The sequence below is a fragment of the Ruditapes philippinarum genome, unplaced genomic scaffold (assembly GCF_026571515.1).
Source record: "Ruditapes philippinarum isolate M1 unplaced genomic scaffold, ASM2657151v2 ctg1273_1_1_1_1, whole genome shotgun sequence".
Taxonomy (NCBI): domain Eukaryota; kingdom Metazoa; phylum Mollusca; class Bivalvia; order Venerida; family Veneridae; genus Ruditapes; species Ruditapes philippinarum.
In genome coordinates, this window is record NW_026865545.1 from 90,457 (window position 1) to 112,109 (window position 21,653).

At 32.0% G+C, this 21,653-nt stretch overlaps 1 protein-coding gene across 1 annotated transcript in view; it reads right to left on the minus strand.

Moving 5' to 3' along the window:
* Nucleotides 1–1,733: 1,733 nt before the first annotated feature.
* Nucleotides 1,734–21,653, minus strand: part of LOC132729482 (uncharacterized) — a 112,888-nt gene continuing 92,968 nt past the window's right edge. Inside the window, exon 8 of the mRNA XM_060715257.1 lies at nt 1,734–2,124. Coding sequence (XP_060571240.1) covers nt 2,051–2,124 — 74 coding nt within the window. The 3' untranslated portion in view covers nt 1,734–2,050. The remainder of the gene's footprint in view (nt 2,125–21,653) is intronic.

The window sequence follows — 21,653 nt, forward strand, 5'->3', positions numbered from 1 at the left end:
AACACATTATTATACCCATTATATAACTATCAGATATCGTCTTACTGAAATGCTACAATTATTTTATAAATATATATTTCTGCATTATATCTATGATGTTAACTCTATAAACAAACAATTCATGTTAGACATTCTTCCTAACTTATACACTACAAAAATATCTATAGAATATAAGAATAGTTAAAACAATTTGAAAGACAGCATCATTTGCATCTTTACTATACAATTAGATGATCATATCTTGCAATGTAGGCCTAATAGTTGCATACCTTTGTATACGTTAAATTAACAAGAACATAGTATCTAATATAAATATACTAGGGCATTTCACTCTATAAACATTCGAAATACAGAAATGACATTTATTTGACAAATTATCATTCTATAAACTTGCTATTTTTATTTATTTGATTGAATGAATTAAGCCATTATTTAGAACTGTCTTTTCACATATTACCAATAAATCAGGAAAATCCTGAAAGTAGATTTACTAGATGAAACTAGAGGATTTCTAATAATACTTATCTGTGATTTTTATTTATTTATTTATTTTATTTTAGCAACAACATAGATCACAGTTACATAATAAGATATATATATATATATATATATATATATATATATATATATATATATATATATATATATATATATATATATATATATATATATAAAATAACAGTTTATCCAAATTAAAATATCATTTCATATTAATAATAAATAAAACAAATTTAGTTAATGACTGAAATCAGATGAGGCATTGAAAGAATGTATTTTACAAAAAAAAGTAAATAAATAAATTAATAAAATCACATTTCAGATTAAGACTACAACAGTCAGAATCATAATTATCACAGAATATTGTTTAAAGTTACTGATAAACATGACATAAAAGAAATAAAAGAATTTCAATAAAATTTCAATACAAAGGTTTTGTTTAAAAGTGATCTATGGTTACAAGGATAGCCCATTAAGCTGGTGTGCTTATTTCCAATGGGGTCCTGAACTGTGAAGAACAGAGTATTATATAGTAAGTATATCAAATCAGTCGAAAATACCAAAAATTAAAATCATCTTTTCATTTCAGTGTCTCTACAGGGCATCCATTCCAGAAAGTTTGGGAGTCATTAACTTCTGATTTTGACCTGGTACTTCCAAAATATAACCAAATTCCTTCTTTACCTATATAATGTGACTTCCAGTGTAAGACATTTTGCAGTCTCTGACTTCCAACTTTTGGACCTAGTCTATGTGAGTATATTCTAATTTAGAGCCGTCAACGATAGAAACAATATTGTTATATCATTGATATTTTTCTGTTGATCAACAATTGATACACCTTTTAAAATTTTGTTGTTTTGTTTTGGGTTTTACGTCACAGTATAGGTCATATCGCGACGTTCCAGCTTTTACTGGTGGAGGAAGACCTCAGGTGCCCTTCCGTGCATATTTCAGGCACGAACGGGCACCCGAGTAGAACCACCGACGTTCTGTAAGCTAGCTGGATAGCTTCCTCACATGAAAGAATCCAAAGTCCCTGTTGGGATTCGAACCCACAGCGGTGAGGGGCAAGTGATTTGAAGTCAACGACCTTAACCACTCGGCCACGGACGCCCCCACCTTTGAAAAAATCGATAATTGTTAAACATTATTTAAATGTCCATGAATTATGATAATTGAATTCACCCAAAACAAAAGCAGGTGGCCATGTCTAACACTTAGCTGTTGTTACATAATGGACACATTTCATAGCAGTGATGACAAAAAAATGGTAAGAAAATATCCTGCAAAGGACATTAATGAACAGGACAAAACACATTTGTATGAACAGAACATATATGAAAGTGAATTATACACAAGAAATTAGGAGTATATATCGATATATCCATATATCACTGATATTTGTCTGTATTTTAATGTATCTGTTACTAAATTGATGAATCTCTATCTTTTTCCCAGTAATGTATTCCCACCTTGTCCTATGTTACTTTTTAATGTTTATACACTGTTTTTTATCATGATCTCTAAGCACAGGTGTTAAAATATTTCCTCATGAAAATTGGACGCCAATGTTTACATTCTCTTTGTTAATCTCGCAAATGATACTGTCAGCAGTAACTCGTTCTGTAAATATACAAATCAATTTTTTTATTACAATGCCTTAAAATTACAAATGTTTCTCCAAAGCAATGTATATAAAGAGCTATTACTCTAACAAAAGGACAACAATGTTCCATGCAATGAATGCAAAATTTAGATTTCAAACACTGAAATTTACAAATGGAACATATTTGAAAGACTGAATCTAAGATAGTAGGATAATAATCATTGGTCATTATTGTGAACACAAAGTGGATGACTGACAGACCTGAAATTGAATCCCACCGTATAGGATCAGGTCTTAATGCTGTATATCAAATATCAATTTCCTATCATTCACCATTAATGTCTAAATTTAACTAGGTCAGTAAATAGAAAGTTGATGAACAACATACCTGAATTTGAATCCCACTGTTAGGGACCATGTCTTAATGCTGTATACCAAATATCAAGAGGCTGTGATAGTTGCTGAGAAAACTGTTAAGAAAATATTTTCCCCGCCCGCCGGTGCAACCAGGCCAAAAATCAAACACTGGCTATTAATACAGACGGGAATATCTAACTATCAGGTAACTGTTTAGCGGAAACTCGTTACCGCTTACTCTCAAGATAGATATCGTTAGTGTAAGATTCTTATAGCATGCAACATGCCAGAAATGTAAGATGAGGCAGCTGAAGGCCATGCAGTAATGAACAAGAAGGTTTAAAATTGTTCTTGCTGTTTTTTGTTGTTGTTTTTTTAGCTGTAAGTTTATGTAAATTTTGTGACCCCAAAGATGGGACCAATTTTTTATCCTAAAGAGCTTGATATAACTTGCATTTTTTGGTAAACTACCTACACATGCAATTTCAACCTCATGCATACATTTCCATTAAAAATATAAAAAGCTTATAAGGAAAACCATGTTTTCCAGGGCAGGGTAATTTTGACTTCAAAGGCCGTAATTTCAGCAAAACCTTGGCCCACAAGATAATGTTTCATGCCAATTTTGTTGGGACATGATTTGAACATTCTTGGTAGAGATTTATCTGATGATGTTTCAGGACAATAATCAATTGCCCATGGAGTCTAAAAAAGAGGTTTTTAAAGGTTTACAATTACATATCAGGAAAACCAAATTACTCCCTGTTTAATATTGGTATGTAACCAAGGCACTTATTTATGTTTGACACACAATAGAAATGATTTACTTCCAGTTCTGAGTAGTCTCCGTATGACATCTTCAACAACTAATCTTGTAAATCCACGACCAATAACTGTTGACCCAATACTAGAGTCTACAATATCTTGTACAATATCACCAACCTGTAATGTAAAAACAACATCTAAAAGGATACAATAAATAAATGCAGTTATTCATTTAGATGTTGTTAAATAAAAATATAATAAAAGTTGTGGAAATGTTTAACAAGAGGGCCATGATGGCCCTGAAATTGCTCAGCTGAAATAAAAACTCCCAAGGACAAGGAACAAGTAATATTGTAAACTATAAACAAAAGGAGATATTAAATCTAAATTTAACATGATATCACAAAGTTCATATTTGTATTTTAAATAGTGCATGTGTAAAAACATTACTTATTGCTATTGCTAAGGGAAACAGCAGTACCAAAAGATGTTTACATATCAGGAAATTCAATGAACCACAGGGGGCCAATTTTGACCCCAGAACTTTTATTTGATCAAACTTGGTAGACACCCATAAGAAGATATTTCATGCTTAATATCTAGGCACTAGCTATTTGGGTTTTTTAAAAGAAGATATTTTTCCTATATACATACAAGGAAAACCAATAACCCCCGGGCCCCGCCAATTTTGACACTAGGGCTTTTATTTGAACAAATTTGGTAGACAATCACTAGAAAATGTTTCATCCCTAATAGCTAAGCTCTAACTCTTTAAGTTTTTTAAAAGAAGATTTTTAAAAATTTTACTATATACATATAAGAAAAATCAATGACCCCCCACCCAGACAGGGCCAATTTTGACCCCAGGGCTTTTATTTGAACAATCTTGGTGGACACCCATGAAAAGATGTTTCATGCTTAATATCAAAGCTCTAGCTCCTTGGGATTTTTAAAAGAAGATTGTAAGATTATTAAGTTTATACTTAATATAACATAAGGAAAATCAATGACCCCTAGGGCAAGGCCAATTTTGACCCCAGGGCTTTTACTTGAACAAATTTTGTAGACAATCACTACAAGATGTTTCATGCTTTATATCAAAGCTCTAGCTAATTGGATATTTTAAAAGAAATTTTTGTAAAGTTTTTCCTACAAACATATAAGGAAAACCAATGACCCCCCCCCCCCCCGACCCACCCCTGGTTTTATTTGAACAAACTTATTAGACACTCACTAGAAAATGTTTCATGCTTAAAGAGACATTATGCTCATATTTTCATAGTCATGTTGAGCTGAATTGACTTTATATTTCAAAAGATTGACTGTCAAAATGGTGTTTTATTGGAAAATGTTAGGATAAAATTATAAATCTGCCTAAATTTAAAAAGACTGTCCCACTCTTTTTATAAACTAAGCATTACAGGTAAATTCTAATGGATCTTTACAGAAATTTCATTTGGATCTGTGTGTTTATGCGAACTTAATTTTTAAATTGAAAGGATTTATGGCAAAATGATAACTGAAAACTTATTTTGATCTTCACCCGTTCACTCACTATATACCCTTGAATGGGCATAATGTCACTTTAATATCTAAGCTCTAGCTATTTGGATTTTTTAAAAGAAGATTTTTCTAAGTTTTTCCTATATACCGTATTACTGGTTATTTCTGCAGATAGCTCATTTCTGCAATATTTAACGGGTCCCTTCCAACCGCAAAAATTAAATTCGCAAATATTTTGTAGTTTTATATTCAATTTACCCTGTTAAATGTCACCTAAATTTACCTGTTGAATTATTCAATACACAAATCAAATTGAAATTCTTTATGTTCCACCAAATTTCACTGACAAGCTTCAGCCCATGAATTTATCTGTGTAAAATTATTGTTAAAGATAAGCTTAAATCGGTATGCTAATGTATTTCTAAGAAACTGGCTAAAGCTGACTGCGCATTCGACAGTCTCAAGCCTGTTGACATGAGAACCTCGGGGACACAGTGGATACATGAGGTACACATGGACATTAAAGGAGACCGAAAGTTAATTTTTGCCTAAAGTCTGGGCAACAAATTTATAATTTTACTATATATTTTAAACATTCTGCTTTTAACTTGTATTTTTAGATGCGCTATATGGATATATTTTATCATATGAAATACAAACTTTTTATACTTGACACTTTACCTTTCTCTTCAAAGAACCCACTCCCAAAAATTTAATAGAAAAACACAGAAATTAAATTTTATAAACGAATTTGATGAAAAACACAGAAATTTAATTCACAAAATTAATATACCCATTTTCAGTCCCAAAACGCAAATATTTGCACCCGCAGAAATAACCAGTTATACACTCGTCCCCCCTCCGGCCCGCAATTTTGACACAAGGACTTTTATTTGAACAAACTTGGTAGGCACTCACTAGAAGATGTTTCATGCAATATATCTAAGCTCTAGCTATTTGCATTCTTTAAAAGATCATTGAAGTTTTTCCTATCTACATATATGGAAAACAAACGACACCCTAGGACAGGGCCAATTTTGACCCCATGGCTTTTATTTGAACAACATTAGTAGACATCTACTTGAAGATGTCTCATGCCAAATGTCTAAGCTCTAGCACTTTGGATTTTTTAAAAGGAGATTATTTAAGTTTTTCTTTCGGTTGCCATGGCAACCAGAGTTCTGCATGGATCAAATTCTTTGAACAATTTTTAAAGGTGACCACCTGTGAAGTTGGCTTTGTGGTCTATGAGGAGATCTTGTTTAAAGTAAAAGTTTACGGACGGACAACTGAAGAACTGATGCTGGACGAATTGTGATAATAACAAGAGCTCACCTTGTCACTTTGTGACAGGTGAGCTAAAAACAAGCACTGAGGTGATTTTTAAGGCACAGCAGTGAGATTTGGAAATTAAAGCACAGCAGGACCACGGTGCTTATGGTAGGGTGACAATCGGGACCTAGAAAATGATGAACCTGGACAGTCATTGCAACAATGATATTATATTACCAAAATGTTCATTAGTGTCTGTAGTATATGAAACCACCGGTATAAATTGGCAAAAATGATGGCGATCAAAGAAATCCAAGATGGCCACCAAGATGGCCGCCATCATGGAAATATTTCAAGAAATATTCTTTAAGCTATACTTTTGCAAATTTTGAATTTAACAAATGGTATCAGCCCTTTAACATTATTTTAAGGAAGCTTGCATAATTTAAAACTTATTTTACTACTTTTCTGAATCAAAGCAGCGTCAAATTTAATGATAATGTGAAAAATCGTAGAAGATACAGTCAAAAAATGTATCAATTGACACTAATTGTATTTATTATTTTAATTAAAAGAGATGCTTTACTAGGATTTTTTTACATTCTTTTTGAATGAATCAATATCTTATTTCAAAACCTATAAAAGCATTATGAAAGTTCAAACATGTACATGCATATAAGAGTGTAAAAACAAGCAGTAACATTATTTGTTAACTAATTTCTTTTACGTGTATATTGTATATAAACATTGATACATTTGTTTATATAAATGTAAAAATTCAGCAAAACCAAAACAAAAATCAGTGGTTCAATTTGATAAAATTTAAAGGGTTTTCAATTTTATTTTCTACAGTAACTTTCTATACGTACATGACACAGTCATTTAAAGAAGATATTGTAATTATTGTCAAGCCACAGTCAATGTAACACTTAAGTGTTTTTTTTTTCAATTTCACTATGGTTAACCATCATCACGAATATCATTTGTCTCAACATTTGCCAACATGGTAAATGGATTTGCCCTTGTAAAACCCCTTTGCAAGACCAGGCTTTTATGGTACATGGCTGTTCATTGCCCTAACAAACACGATCATAACTGCAAAGGTTAGAACAAGTATATACATGGTTACTCAAAAGTTCAGGTACGGCTGAAGGTTGTGTCATAAACTGTGGATTGTACATTTGTTGGTTGTCATTTCCTTGATATGACCCCCTTTTTGCAAAGAAACGGGATGATCAAAGAACATTGAGGGAGGTGCAATGATGTCTTTACAACAGACCAACAAACTTAAATGCAGCAGTGTTAGCATGAATTGGATGTACCAGATCTTTCCCTAGGTCAGTAAGATTTTTAAGATTATTAACAGGCTTACTCATTACCTGAAAAGCCTTCCTCTTTCCTATGCTACGGAAGGAAGAACAGGTATCATAACCACAGAAAGTATGATACTTCACTGCTGCTGTGAAGGCAGAACACTGAATGTTTTACTCTCTGTACTGGAATATATCTTGTCAGGTCTTCGTGCATACCTTTTCTACCAGTTTAAGTAAATACTTTTATATTAAGCTCCGAGAAATGATTTATAAGAAGTACAAATAAATCAAATCAGGACTAAAAACAACAGCTTGCTTTACACCTAATGAGGAAGCAAAGTCAACATGCAGTATTATCCTGCTATCAACTTCTTCATCATTTGAACCATATTGGAACATACTCCACGCATGAACGAGTGATTTTTAAAACTGTTCATCTAATCATTCTGCTGTATAATTAGTGGTTCTCTCATCAGGACAAGAAAGTCATGACAGTTTTCAGCGAGATATCTAGTAAAGAACTTTGTAGGTGCATTTTTGTCCCCAATATTTCGGAGAAAAAAGGGGGATACAGAAATAGGCTCCGTCCGTCTGTCCATTCGTCACACTTTCGTGTCCGGTCAATAACTTTGTCATTTATCAAGCTTGGCACATATGATTTTTATAATAAGACGATGTGTCATGCCCAACAACCAGACCCCTACCTCCAGGGTCATGGTCGTACTTGCTCATTCAAGGTCAACATTGTCTATTTGAAGGTATATGTCGTGTCCGGTCCATAACTTTCTTATCTTTGAAGGGATTTTGTAAACACTTGCCACAATTGTTTACAATAATGAGACGATGTGTTATGCGCAAAAACCATTCACCTACCTCCAAGGTCAAGGTCACATTTAGAGGTAAAAAATTAACAGAGTATGTTATATTGTATATTTCGTGTCCCGTCCAAAACTTCTTCATAGATCAAGGGTTTTAAAAATACTTGGCACTATTAGTCTCAATGATAAGATGATATGCCATGCGTAACACCTGTGTCAGGCGCAAAACATGGGTCCCTACCTTCCAGGTCACACTTAGAGGTCAAAAATTAACGTAGTCTGTCATAGGGTATATTTTGTGTCCGATCTATAACTTCTTCATTGTTCAAGGGATTTTAAAAATACTTGGCACAAATAGTAACAATAATAAGACGATATAACATGCAGAACACATGCATCCCTACCTCCAAGGTCAAGGTTACACTTAGAGGTCAAAGCTTAACATGATAGATTTTTAAATTTCATGTTTCATTTTATTTCTTTAATAAATTTATTGTTGCATTTGCAGATCTGACATGGATCATAATTTTGGACTGAAAGTCCTGACATCCATACCTAAATTTTTTGAAATGGCACAATTAAATAAAACTTCCCTGAGGCGGGGAACGTTGGTAATTCTGTTACAAATTCTTGTTACTTGTTGTACTGGATATTTGGCTGAATTACAACTGGCTGGAAAGCGGAAATATTATCACCTCGATTTATGCGTGTTTGGTTTTAAGGCTATCTAAAATATACCTGTCAATAACTCAGTTATGTGCAGTGCACTTTGACTATGTGACAAAATGTCTACAATTTTCCAGAACGATAAAGCCTACATCTGATATGTTGTCTTTTTCCTAGACTGAGGCTGCATCTGAACAACGGCCATTCTGCAGTCGCATCAAAAATAAAACAGCTCAGCTATACTCGAAGAATGTGCATTTAAATCATCATTGTTAAATGTTATTAGATTTTCAAGTTTTCAAGGAAATCAGATTTCTGTGTTGACATCATCTGTGAACAAAGTCAAAGGAACGGGGGCATTCCCAAAGGAAAGAACCCTGTAAAAAATTAAAAGGCACTTTCTTAAATGAATTTATTGCGACAAGTCTAAAATACATCTCTTCACCGTCAATAGGGACAGTGTTCAATCTAAACCTGCCTTTGGACATTACTGACCTCCTTTAAAGGACTTAAATTTTTGGCATAGGATCAAAGAATCTCTTTGTGGGAGGTTTACAATTATCTACAACAAACCACATACACTTTGGGTGTGGAGCTCAAAATGCGTTTAAATAAAGAAAAAGTATAATTGTCAATCCTAGCACATATACTTGTCATATGTATTTATAAAACTTAAGCTGTTTTGAACAAAATTCATATTTGAACGTCTATAATAATAGACGTTGAACTATGATTTTCTTTTTCAAAACAGCTTTAATTACGTTTTATTGATACACATGACAAGAGTATGCGCTGGGATTGACAACTATACAATTTGTTTCAATTTTAACGCATTTTGAGCTCACCACCCAAGTTTCTGTGCAACAAAACAGTCTCACACAAAATCTAACAATATTTTGTTGGCCTGTTTTTAGACAATTTAGTAGGTTCCTTTCTAATGGAAGTTCAACACCATTTGCAATGTTTAAAAGTTGAGAAGATGGAAATGCATCGATAAAGTTGTCACTTTCAAATACGCTCAACATCTTTTTGACTGTGTATGGAAAGGTGTGTCTGTGTGATGTTTGTTTGAGCAAGAATTATTGTCAGATGTGTAAGTCATGACATACTTAGTAATTAATGGCCTTGCAAGAAACCAGTGAGAGAGAGAGAGCACAGTCATTACTATGGGTTAGACCTATAATGCCTCCAGAGGATTCCAGTGCTTTATTTTCCGTGACTTCAAGGATATAGTCAAACTATACAGAATAACTAGAAATGTGTCCATAGGACACGGATGTCCCCACATGCCACTGTTCTGTCAATCTTATGACTCAAATATTTTTTGGACTACATGTGCCACAAGTTGAAAACTAAAAATCAACAAAGGGCCATAATACTGTTAAATTGGTCGCAGCAAAAATTCCTTCCTTTACTACCATCTACACATTAAGGTTGTTCATCCCTGGAAGTTTAAGCAAAATCTGCCATCCGGTTTAAGAGGAGTTGCGTTCACAAAATCTACATAGTATATAGTGAAAAAATCAACAAAGGGCCATAATTCTGTTAAAATTGGTGGCAGCAAAAATTCCTTCCTTTACTTCCATCTACACATTAAGGTTGTTCATCCCTGGAAGTTTATGCAAAATCTGCCATCCGGTTTAAGAGGTGTTGCGTTCACAAAATTTCTATATGGTATATAGTGAAAAAATCAACAAAGGGCCATAATTCTGTTAAATTTGGTCGCAGCAAAAATTCCTTCCTTTACTGCCATCTACACATTAAGGTTGTTCTTCCCTGTAAGTTTAAGCAAAATCTGCCATCTGGTTTAAGAGGAGTTGCGTTCACAAAATTTCTACATAGTATAAAGTGAAAAAATCAACAAAGGGCCATAATTCTGTTAAATTTGGTCGCAGGGAAAATTCCTTCCTTTACTACCATCTACACATTAAGGTTTGTTCATCCCTGTAAGTTTAAGCAAAATCTGCCATCCGGTTTAAGAGGAGTTGCGTTCACAAGATTTCGGGACGTACGGACAGACAGACGTACGTACGGAAAGACGGACGGACAGACGGACGGACAAGTGCAACGCTATATGCTCCCACTTTGTGGGGGCATAAAAACACCCAGTGCTTAATTTAGCAACAAACTTGCCTTCTTAACTCAACTGTTTGTTTGTTTGTTTGTTTCATTTTACGCCTTTTTCCAACAGTATTTCAGTCATATAGGCGGGTTGTTTCCTAACCATCGTTCCTGGAGAGTTACACCAGTACTAGACTACCTTCCTCTGCGCTAAACTACCAAAGCATCTAACTCAACTGTAAATCTGTTAGTCTCTAACAGCAAATAGGCCTGAATAACGGAAGAAAACAAGAAGGGCAAAAGTATTGATGCTGTATACTGATTTGCTTGCCATAACCCATGCATTGAAGATGCCAAATAATGTTAAATTTGTAAGGAAACCCGTTACAAGTAATCTAAGACAGTGATTAAACTACTCCTTACATAAACAACTTATTCAGAACAAAATAAACAAGATATGTTTGTAAAACATGATTGCCCCCCTATTGGCAGCCAATTAGTCATGTGATCAGGTTATTATGCATGACTTCTGACCCAGTGAACAAAAAATTAATAAGGGTTATCTACTGGTCATGACTAGTCACAAGGTAATAATTATTGTGACCCCATAGGTTGTGTGCAGCAATTTGAGTTATTACAAATCTTACAAAATAAAATATGCATAAATTTTATGAATCATGTAGGCCTCATTAATGACAGCCAAGTTGTTATATTACATAAGACCTTCAAATGTGTATACCAAAAGCATTTTTAGTTTAACATAAATATATCAACCAAGGTAACTTGAGTTGTTGAGTTATTGGTCAGAAACCATCTAAAAGTACAAGGTCAATTTGACACTGACCCCATGACCCCAAAATCAATAGGGGTCATCTACTGGTCATGACCAATCATCATATAAAGTTTGAAGTTCCTAGGCCTAAGCGTTCTTTAGTTATTGATCGAAAACCGTTTTTACTTACAATGTCAATGTGACCTTGACCCCAAAATCAATAGGGGTAATCTACTGGTCATGACCAATCATCATATAACGTTTGAAGTTCCTAGACCTAAGCGTTCTTAAGCTATTGATCGGAAACCGTTTTTACTTACAAGGTCAATGTGATCTTGACCTTTGACCCCAAAATCAATAGGAGTCATCTACTGGTCATGACCAATCATCATACCAAGTTTGAAGTTCCTAGGCCTAAGCGTCTTTTAGGTATAGAGTGGAAACCGTTTTTAACTTCAAGTAAATGTGACCTTGACCTTTGACCCCTTGACCCCAACATCAATAGGGTTCATCTGCTGGTCATGACCAATCATGATACCAAGTTTGAAGTTCCTAGGCCTAAGCGTTCTTAAGTTACTGATCGGAAACCGTTTTTACCTACAAGGTCAATGTGATCTTGACCTTTGACCCAAAAATCAATAGGGGTCATCCACTTGTCATGACCAATGACCATACCAAGTTTAAAGTTCCTAGACCTAAGCGTTCTTTAGTTATTGATCGGAAAAAAAACATTTTTATATACAAGGTCCTTGTGACATTGACCTTTGACCCATTGACCCCAAAATCAATAGAGGTCATCTACTGGTCATGACCAATCACCATACCAAGTGTGAAGTTCCTAGGCCTAAGTGTTCTTTAGTTATTGATCAGAAACCGTTTTTGCCTACAAGGTCAATGGGACCTTGACCTTTGACCCTTGACCCCATAATCAATAGGGTCATCTATTGGTCATGACCAATTACCATACCAAGTTTGAAGTTCCTAGGCCTAAGGGTTTTTTAGTTATTGATCGGAAAACGTTTTTACCTACAAGGTCAATGTGACCTTGACCTTTGACCCCTTGACTTCGTAGTCAATAGGGGTCATCTACTGGTCATGACCAATCACCATACTAAGTTTGAAGTTCCTAGGCCTAAGCGTTCTTTAGTTATTGATCGGAAACCGTTTTTATTTACAAGGTCAATGTGACCTTGACCTTTGACCCCTTGACCCCAAAATCAATAGAGGTCATTTACTAGTAATGACCAATTACCATACCAAGTTTGAAGTTCCTAGGCCTAAGGGTTCTTTAGTTATCACTCGGAAACCATTTGGTCTACGGACCGACGGACCGAAAGACAGACAAATGAAAAGCAATATACCCCCTCTTCTTTGAAGTGGGGGCATAAAAATATGATTTCCCAAATTTGCTAATAAAATTACTTGGTTACCTATAATGAAATGATAGGTTCTTTTTAATATATAAAAGACTATATCATACGTTCAGTGTACCCGTGATTAGCCTTTGCTACATTTTATCGGGGGGCACGGGTACACATGCAATAAATCTGCTAAAATATAGACAAAAGGTCAATATAGAAAAGAGTTGATAAACTGAATATTTCTTTTCATAAATTATGCATTCTAAAATGATCCAAAAGAATTGATATCTTTGAAAATTAAACAAACTTTTCTTTACTTAGCTGGAAAAAATATATGCCATGAAAATACCAACATGCGTTTTTTATATTCTATCATGTTCCACGAAAGAAAAAAACAACGTTATAAGTCGATTATAACAAAAATATTAAAGGTGAGCTTTAATTCATATCCAAAAATCTTCAATTGGTAGGATAACATGAAATTCCTGCAGAAAATTTATTGTTAACCCACTTCTTAAAGCAAACTTCATGCGAAAACTTTTTATGAATAAGTTTATATCAGAAAATACAAATCATGCATGCAAATTTGTTTTAAATGATATGTTTAACTTTGCACAGTCACTACAGTGACTTGAATATGTAATAAATATAAAAAAATGTATCCGATTATATGCAAAATTTTAGCCATGTAAAGTTAGGAGTGAAGTTCAGTATCAAAAGCGACCTGGCATCTTGGATTTCTCTGAATGCCATCATTTATGCCAATTTATGCTGGTGGTTTCATAAACTACAAACTTTAACGAACATTTTGGTATATAGCATTGCTAGTTGCAATGACTGTCCCACCTACCCTATCTTTTATCAGACTTTTCAGGTCATAGTCACTCTACCATTAAAGCCCCCGGGGAACGGCCTGCTTTTATAATTGTTATAATAACTTTCTTTTTCGACAAACAAGCACATGGTCACCTAATAGTATATGAGAAGGACATAATGTGATGATTTTTTATAATTTGGTAAACTTTTTACTGTTTCTCAAATAACCTAAACTTTTCGTAGGCAAAAACTGCTTCAAAATGTTTTTTTACTAGATTACAATAAGGTAGTTAGAATTGTATTGACCACAGGCCACTGACTTGGGAAAGATTTGTAAAAAATTGTTTTAATATCAATAAAAATAGATAAACCATATAAGATGTAAAAATAAATTATTGATGCTGATTTTCCAGTCATTTTTTATTTAAAAATTTAAGTGTTGACTTCATCTACTGTTGTGGGGTAAAATACCATGTGTTGTATACTTCAAGACCTTAAAGAAGTACCAGATTCCATTTTCATACATAATTTTTGAAGCGTAATGTAAAGTCCTTGAACTGAACTTTGTTTAGGTGGTTCATTATTTAAAATATACAGGAATATAATTAAGATATTGCAAAAAATGTGTGAGATAGTGTTGGAGTTATCTCTCCAACCAGTGTACATATTAGGAAAATCAATAACCCCCTAGAGGGCGCCAATTTTGGCCCCAGGGTTTTATTTGAACAAACTTGTCCGACCCCAACTAGAAGATGATTTATGCTAAATATCTAAGCTCTAGCTCTTTGGGTTATTCAAAAGAAGATTTTAAAAGTTTTTACCTTACCTTATACATTTAAGGAAAATCAATGACTACCGGGGGAGGGGGTGGTGGCAATTTCAACCCAATGACTTTTATTTGAACAAACTTGGTAGGTTTTTTAAAGAAGTTATTTAAAGTTTTTTCTTTTGGCTGCCATGGCAACCAGAGTTCTGCATGGAATTAAATTCTTTGAACAATTTTCAAAGGTGACATTCCTGTGAAGTTTTCATGTAATTGGCTTAGCGTTTTATGAGGAGATGTTGTTTAAAGTAAAGGTTTATGGGTGACAGATGATGGATGAAAAGTGATCACAAAAGCTCACCTTGTCACAGCTCTGCAAATAAGTCGAAAAAGAGAAATCTTATTCAATATTGGTTGTTCAATTGTTCACGAAATTGATAAATGCTTAAATTAATCTATTTTTTTTATTGTTGAATACATGCAGTTTTAAAGATACTTAAATACATTACATTTATAGTAAAGAACAAGTCAATTTGTACCACGTTTAGTCCAATATTAATACATTAAAAACAAAAATAAAAACATGACCCGCCTGTGGACAAAGCCAAAAATAGATATCACTTAAAAACTTAATTATTATGAAGTTACATGCCCTTTAGAATAGCATTCTAAATTAACAAGAGCCATCGCCGGGCGGGGGCAACGCTCAACTTTTTACTTTTCTAAAAGCAAACAAAAAAAGGTTTGAACAAATCTTCACATTTCCTTTTTATAAATTAAATCGGTCTGTCTTGTCACATTAGTTTTGTCTATATATTTTGTATAAATAAATATACTCATTTAAACACACAATTCTATAAATAGAAACACACAATTCTAAAAATATAAACACGCAATTCTAAAAAAAGAAACACGCAATTCTATTAATAGAAACACGCAATTCTATAAATAGAAACCTGCAATTCTATATAAAGAAACACTCAATTCTAAAAATAGAAACACGCAATTCTAAAAATAGAAACACGCAATTCTAGAAATAAAACACCCAATTCTAATAAAAGAAACACGCAATTCTATCAATAAAAATTCTACAAATAGAAACACGCAATTCTAAAAATAGAAACCCGCAATTCTATAAATATAAACAAATTCTATAAAAAGAAACACGCAATTCTAAAAATAGAAACACGCAATTCTATAAATAGAAACACACAATTCTAAATGTAGAAACACGCAATTCTAAAAATAGAAACACGCGCAATTCTAATAATAGAAACACACAATTTTAAAAATAGAAACACTCGCAATTTCAAAAAATAGAAACACGTTATTCTATAAATAGAAACACGCATTTTAAAAAATAGAAACACGCAATTCTATAAATAGAAACACGCAATTTTATAGATAGAAACACGCAATTCTATAAATAAAAACACGCAATTCTATAATGTTGTTGTTGTTGTTGATGATGATGATGATGAGAGATTTATAATTTTCTAAGTCAATTTTTGACCTTCAAGTGTGACCTTGCCCTTTAGCCAGCACAAAGGTGACATGGATTCTGCACATAACCTTGTTGAGGTGAACATTTGAGTAAAGTTTGAACAAAATTCTTGCATAAGTATAGGATTTATAGAGCGGGCAGAATATATTGTCTAATATTTGATTGTATGTAAATTTGAAGACTTAAAAAGGGATATAACTTTGTTAAAGACATTTTCTACAGTTATATGAAAAATTAATCCTTTCATAGATTTTTTTAAATTTTTTGTATGATGAGTAAAATTTAATGACGAATTTAAAAAGAAAAAGAAAAATATATGTTGACGTGTTGGATTTCTTGTAAAATGGCAGCTTCCATGGTAACCGTATATCTAAAAACTGTCAAAATAGCCTAACTGTGTTATAACGAATAGAAAATGTATAAGATAGCTTAAAACACACAACGAGCATTGTTTTATGCAAAGATAAACTTATCTTATGATTCTGTATGAAACAAATGATAATCTGAACATATTTCTTTAATAAATGAGTTCTCCATGTTCCTCAACCGAACAAAAAATGAGAAAAATAAACATGAATTCTGAGAATAATTAAAGATATTGAAAAAAGTGTTTCATAGGATTTTCTATCTGGTGGTCTTGGTGCATTTATAAAAAATGAAATATTTCCGTTTATTGAAGTAATACATACGCATTGTGACTATTTGTTTTGGTTAAAGCTAAGTTCTAGATTTACAGGTTTGACAAATGACATTATTCTTGGAACAGTTTATGTACCACCTATACAGTCTCGTTTTTACAAAAATGATGAGTTCGAAATTTTTGAGCAAGAAATATGTGATATGTGTATCAAATTTGAATATGTATATATATTTGGCGATTATAATGCACAAATATCTGAGCTGCCAGAATTTATTATAAGTGACGATTTTTTGATGGATCTTTTTGAAATAGATAATGAAGGAATTCAATTTATTAACCAAAAAGCTCGTATGGAATTTTATGGTATACCTGTTTATAGAAAATCGCAGGACAAGAAAAACTAACAATCATGGGTTTTAAATTGTTAGATATTTGTAAAAATAATAACCTTGTTACTCTTAATGGTAAAGGTGTAGAAATGATAATATTGGTAAAATGACATTTAGGAAATGTATCGGTTATTGATTATGCATTGACATCATTGGTAGGGTACACGTTAGTTAAAGACTTTTGTATAATTGATTTAGATTCCCTATATTCGGATGGACATTCTTTATTGGATTGTTAAATAAATATTAAAAAAAATAATTTGATAAAAAATGATCAACCAAATATAACCAGCCCAGGTGGGACAAAGTCTGTCACATGAGTTTGTGTTGTTAATATATCTGATACTAGTATAAATGAAATTTTTCCCTTTAATTAATGCTACTCAAACAGAACCCAACTCAAAATCAAATTGACAGTATAACTGAAAAGTTTAAAAAAAATATTTATAAAATAGTGCTAATGAAACATTTAAATCTATAACACGAAGGCATAAACCAATAAAAGAAAATGGTAAAAAATGGTATGGTTATGAGTGCAAAAAAGAAGAAAAAAAAAAATAATAAATTTAGAAAAAATATAGCAAGCATCCCCACTGAAGAAAAATAGAATACTTTTAAATAATGCAAGTAAGAAATATAAAAAAAGGTAATGAATAAATATATGAATAAATATTATAAAAATAACGAAGTTAAATTGAGAGAAATGCAAAGTAAAAATCCTAAAGATTACTGGAAATATTTAAACAAAATTAAAACTAAAAAATCTATAGACATGCCAACATTAGATTCCATGTATGATTACTTTAAAGAGGCCAATAATAATTTATATCATGATGTTAATGATAATGATATCATAAATAATATAGATTTAACAAATGATTCTGTTTTAAACTCCTATATAACTAGTGAAGGAAATAAAAAAATGTATCAAAACATTAAAAAATGGTAAAGCACCAGGCATTGATGGTATCTTAAATGAATATATTAAGTCATCATCTGAGAAACTTATATCTCTATATGAGGCTTTGTTCAATCTTGTTCTAGAAACTGGTGTTATACCAACACAATGGTCTATTGGTTCAATTTTACCAATATATAAGAATAAGGGTGATACCCGCCTACCAGAAAATTGCAGGCCTATAAACCTTATTAAGTTGTGTAAGCAAATTATTTACTTCAGTATTAAACAACAGGTTAAATCAATTTATTTGAGGAGCACTCAATACTTAAAGAAAATCAAGCAGGCTTTCGCAAACATTATTCCACTATAGATCATATATTCACTTTAAAATTCAATTATAGAGATTTTACGAAAATCTAAAAAAAAATATTCTGTCTGTTTATAGATTTCTCTAAAGCGTTTGACTCTGTTTGGAGGTGTTGGCTTATGGAAAAAAATGATGGACAATAATATAAATGGTAAATTTTTTAGAAAAGTTAAAAATATGTATTCGAATATTAAGTCATGTGTTTATCAAAAATGGTAAATATTCTTCATTTTTTTCGAGTGTAAAACTGTGGGGTTAGACAAGGGAAAATCTTTCACCTGTACTTTTCGCATTATTTCTTAATGATCTAGAACAATATTTAGACAGTAAGGGTCATAATGGTATAGAATTTTTTTGACACAAATAATGATTTCGACGTGTTCTTGAAAATACTACTTTTACTTTATGCTTGATGATACGGTCTTAATATCTGAAGATCCTGTAAAATTACAGGAATGTCTTAATGATTTTGTTCAATATTGTAATATTTGGAATTCTTTAAATATTAATATAAGTAAAACTAATGTTCTTGTAATTGGGTCAAGAAATATAATAATTTTAATTTTTTAAAATTGGTGATACACCTTTAGAGATAGTAGACTCATATAAGTACCTTGGGACATATTTCACTAAATCGGGTAGTTTTTTAAGTATGAGGAAACACTTGGCCGAACAAGCAAGAAAGGCATTACACTTAGTTTATCAGAGAACCTACAATCTCTTTTTTACCAATTGACCTCGTTCTCAAGCTATTTGATCATACAGTCTTGCCTATTTTGCTGTACTCCGCTGAGGTATGGGGATATGAAAGCTCAACAATGCTTCGAAAAAATTCATTGTGAATTCTTAAGAAAAATATTACATTTTTAAGAAAATCTACACCAATTATACATGTTGTATGCAGAAACTGGCAGACATCCTATTGATTTAACTATAAAATGTAGGATGATTAGTTATTGGACAGTCTCGTCACCGGAAACCAAAAATAAACTTTACTTTTAAACTATACCAGTTAATATGAAAAATAAACCAAAATTTTGAATCTAAATGGATACTTAAGATAAAAGAAATTCTGAACGAAGTAGGCAGATTTGATTTATGGCTCAGGCAAGGAGACATAAATAACCAAACCATTAAAAAATACTGTAAACAAGTTTTGTTAGATCAAAACCTGCAAATTTGGCACTCATCTCTTAACAATTCTAATAAAGGACGAAACTATTCTATATTAAAGACTCTATAAAACTTTGAAAATTTACCTTCTTAAACTTAATAAACGGAATACTTGAAATCTTTTGAAAATTTAGAACAGGGAACCATCGTTTTCCTGTTGAAACAGGACGATGGGTTGGGTCAGGATATACATGAACGTAAATGTTTAGTCTGTGATTCTAATGACGTAGCAGACGAATTTCACTATCTGTTACAATGCTCTTTTTTTGATGATGAACGTAAAAAATATATTAATAGGTATTATTATAATAGACCTAATATCTTAAAATTCAGGCAGCTACTCACAAGTAATTCAGTCATACAACTTAAGAAAACATGTAAATTTATAACTACGTTTTATTTTGTCAAACAGTCGTACATGTATAATTAATTATTTGTGCAAGGTACTATCAATATTGTTATAATGAATATATTGGTATTTGAAAAACTGATGATACCTGAATTAATCAAATATATTTCACATTCCGTCCATTTCTTTTCAGTAATTTTCTCTTTTTATCAGCTATTACCTTACTACTTTATTTACAAATGTACCCATCGGCAAAACACGTGTAATTTTACACAGTTGGTCATGTGACCAACATAGCGTGAGTTTATTTACAAACATCATCGATCCGCCCACGCCTCTATACCTATAATCTGTTTCAAAATTGACCAATATTGTTAAACATTCTTCAACATGTATGGACATTCTATCCCCCGAATCCAATCTTCTTTTAATAATAAGATGTTCAAATAATAAAAATATCGATGGTACCTTTTTTCAGATGCTCCGTTGCCATGTCACTTATTATATCATATATTGATATACCATGTATTGTACACTCTTGTGTTGCTATATGTAACTAGAGTTAATAAAGTGTTGTTCTGTTCTGTTCTGTTCTGTTCTAATTTTTTTGTATGTTGTGTAAAATTTAATGACAAATTCAAAAATAAAAAATAAAAATATATGTTGGCGTGTTGGATTTTTTGAAAAATGGCAGTTTCCATGGTAACCGTATATCTCAAAATTGTCAAAATAGCCAAACTGTGTTATAATAATGTATAAAATAGCTTATTACACTCACAATAAACATAATTTTATACAAAAGCTTGCTTTATCTTAGGGGGGGGTTCTGTGTATAAAACAAACGATAATTGTAACATATTTCTTTAAAAAAAAAAAAGTTTTCATGCTTTTTAACTAAACAAAAAAAATGAGAAAATAAACATGAATTCTGTAAAAAATTAAAGCTATCAAGAAATTTCTTTCATAGAATTTTCTACATTATTGATATATCAAGTAACAATTTGATGGGTGGATTCAAAAATAGAAATAAAATTATATAGTTGACGTGTTTAGTTTTTTGTAAAACGGGCAGTTTCCATTGTTACCGCATATGCCCCAACTGTCAAAAATTACCACGCTTTCTAAGAAATATCAGTGTTATACTAAATGTATTGTCAAATATACACAAAAACATGTTGTAATAAAAATTTTTTTTTTTTGATGTTATATTAAGTAAATGATACTGAATATCTTTTTAAACATATCTAGGGCCATATTATTTTTTTCACTCGACTAACATACCCGAACAGTAAGCAAGTATTCAGAAATTTTACAAAGAAAATAATGAAATTCGGAACATTTCTTAGAATATTAATTTTGTTTTTTTTTTTCAACACTTTTAAAATATATCATTTTTAAACTTCTTTGCCCAGTTGTCTGCGAGTAATCTAGTCGCGACGGGCACTTTCGTCACTATACCACAAGTGGGTGGGGTAACGCGCGAAAACAGAATTATCATAAAAATTCTGTCGTTTACTTATTCTTGGAGAAATCCTTTAATGTGATGTTGTTCCTTAAAACGACCTCTTATTCTTTTGAACCGATCTCCTTTTGAAACATTTTTAGAAATATCTATTTTGTAATTATTTACTCATTATTTGCTTATAGCCGAAATTTAAACATTTATCCGAATACTATTCAACTTGATCTTCATTTGAAGAGTAATTATCCGTGATTATCTTTCTTGGAAGCGCATAACGATGCGCACAGAAAACTA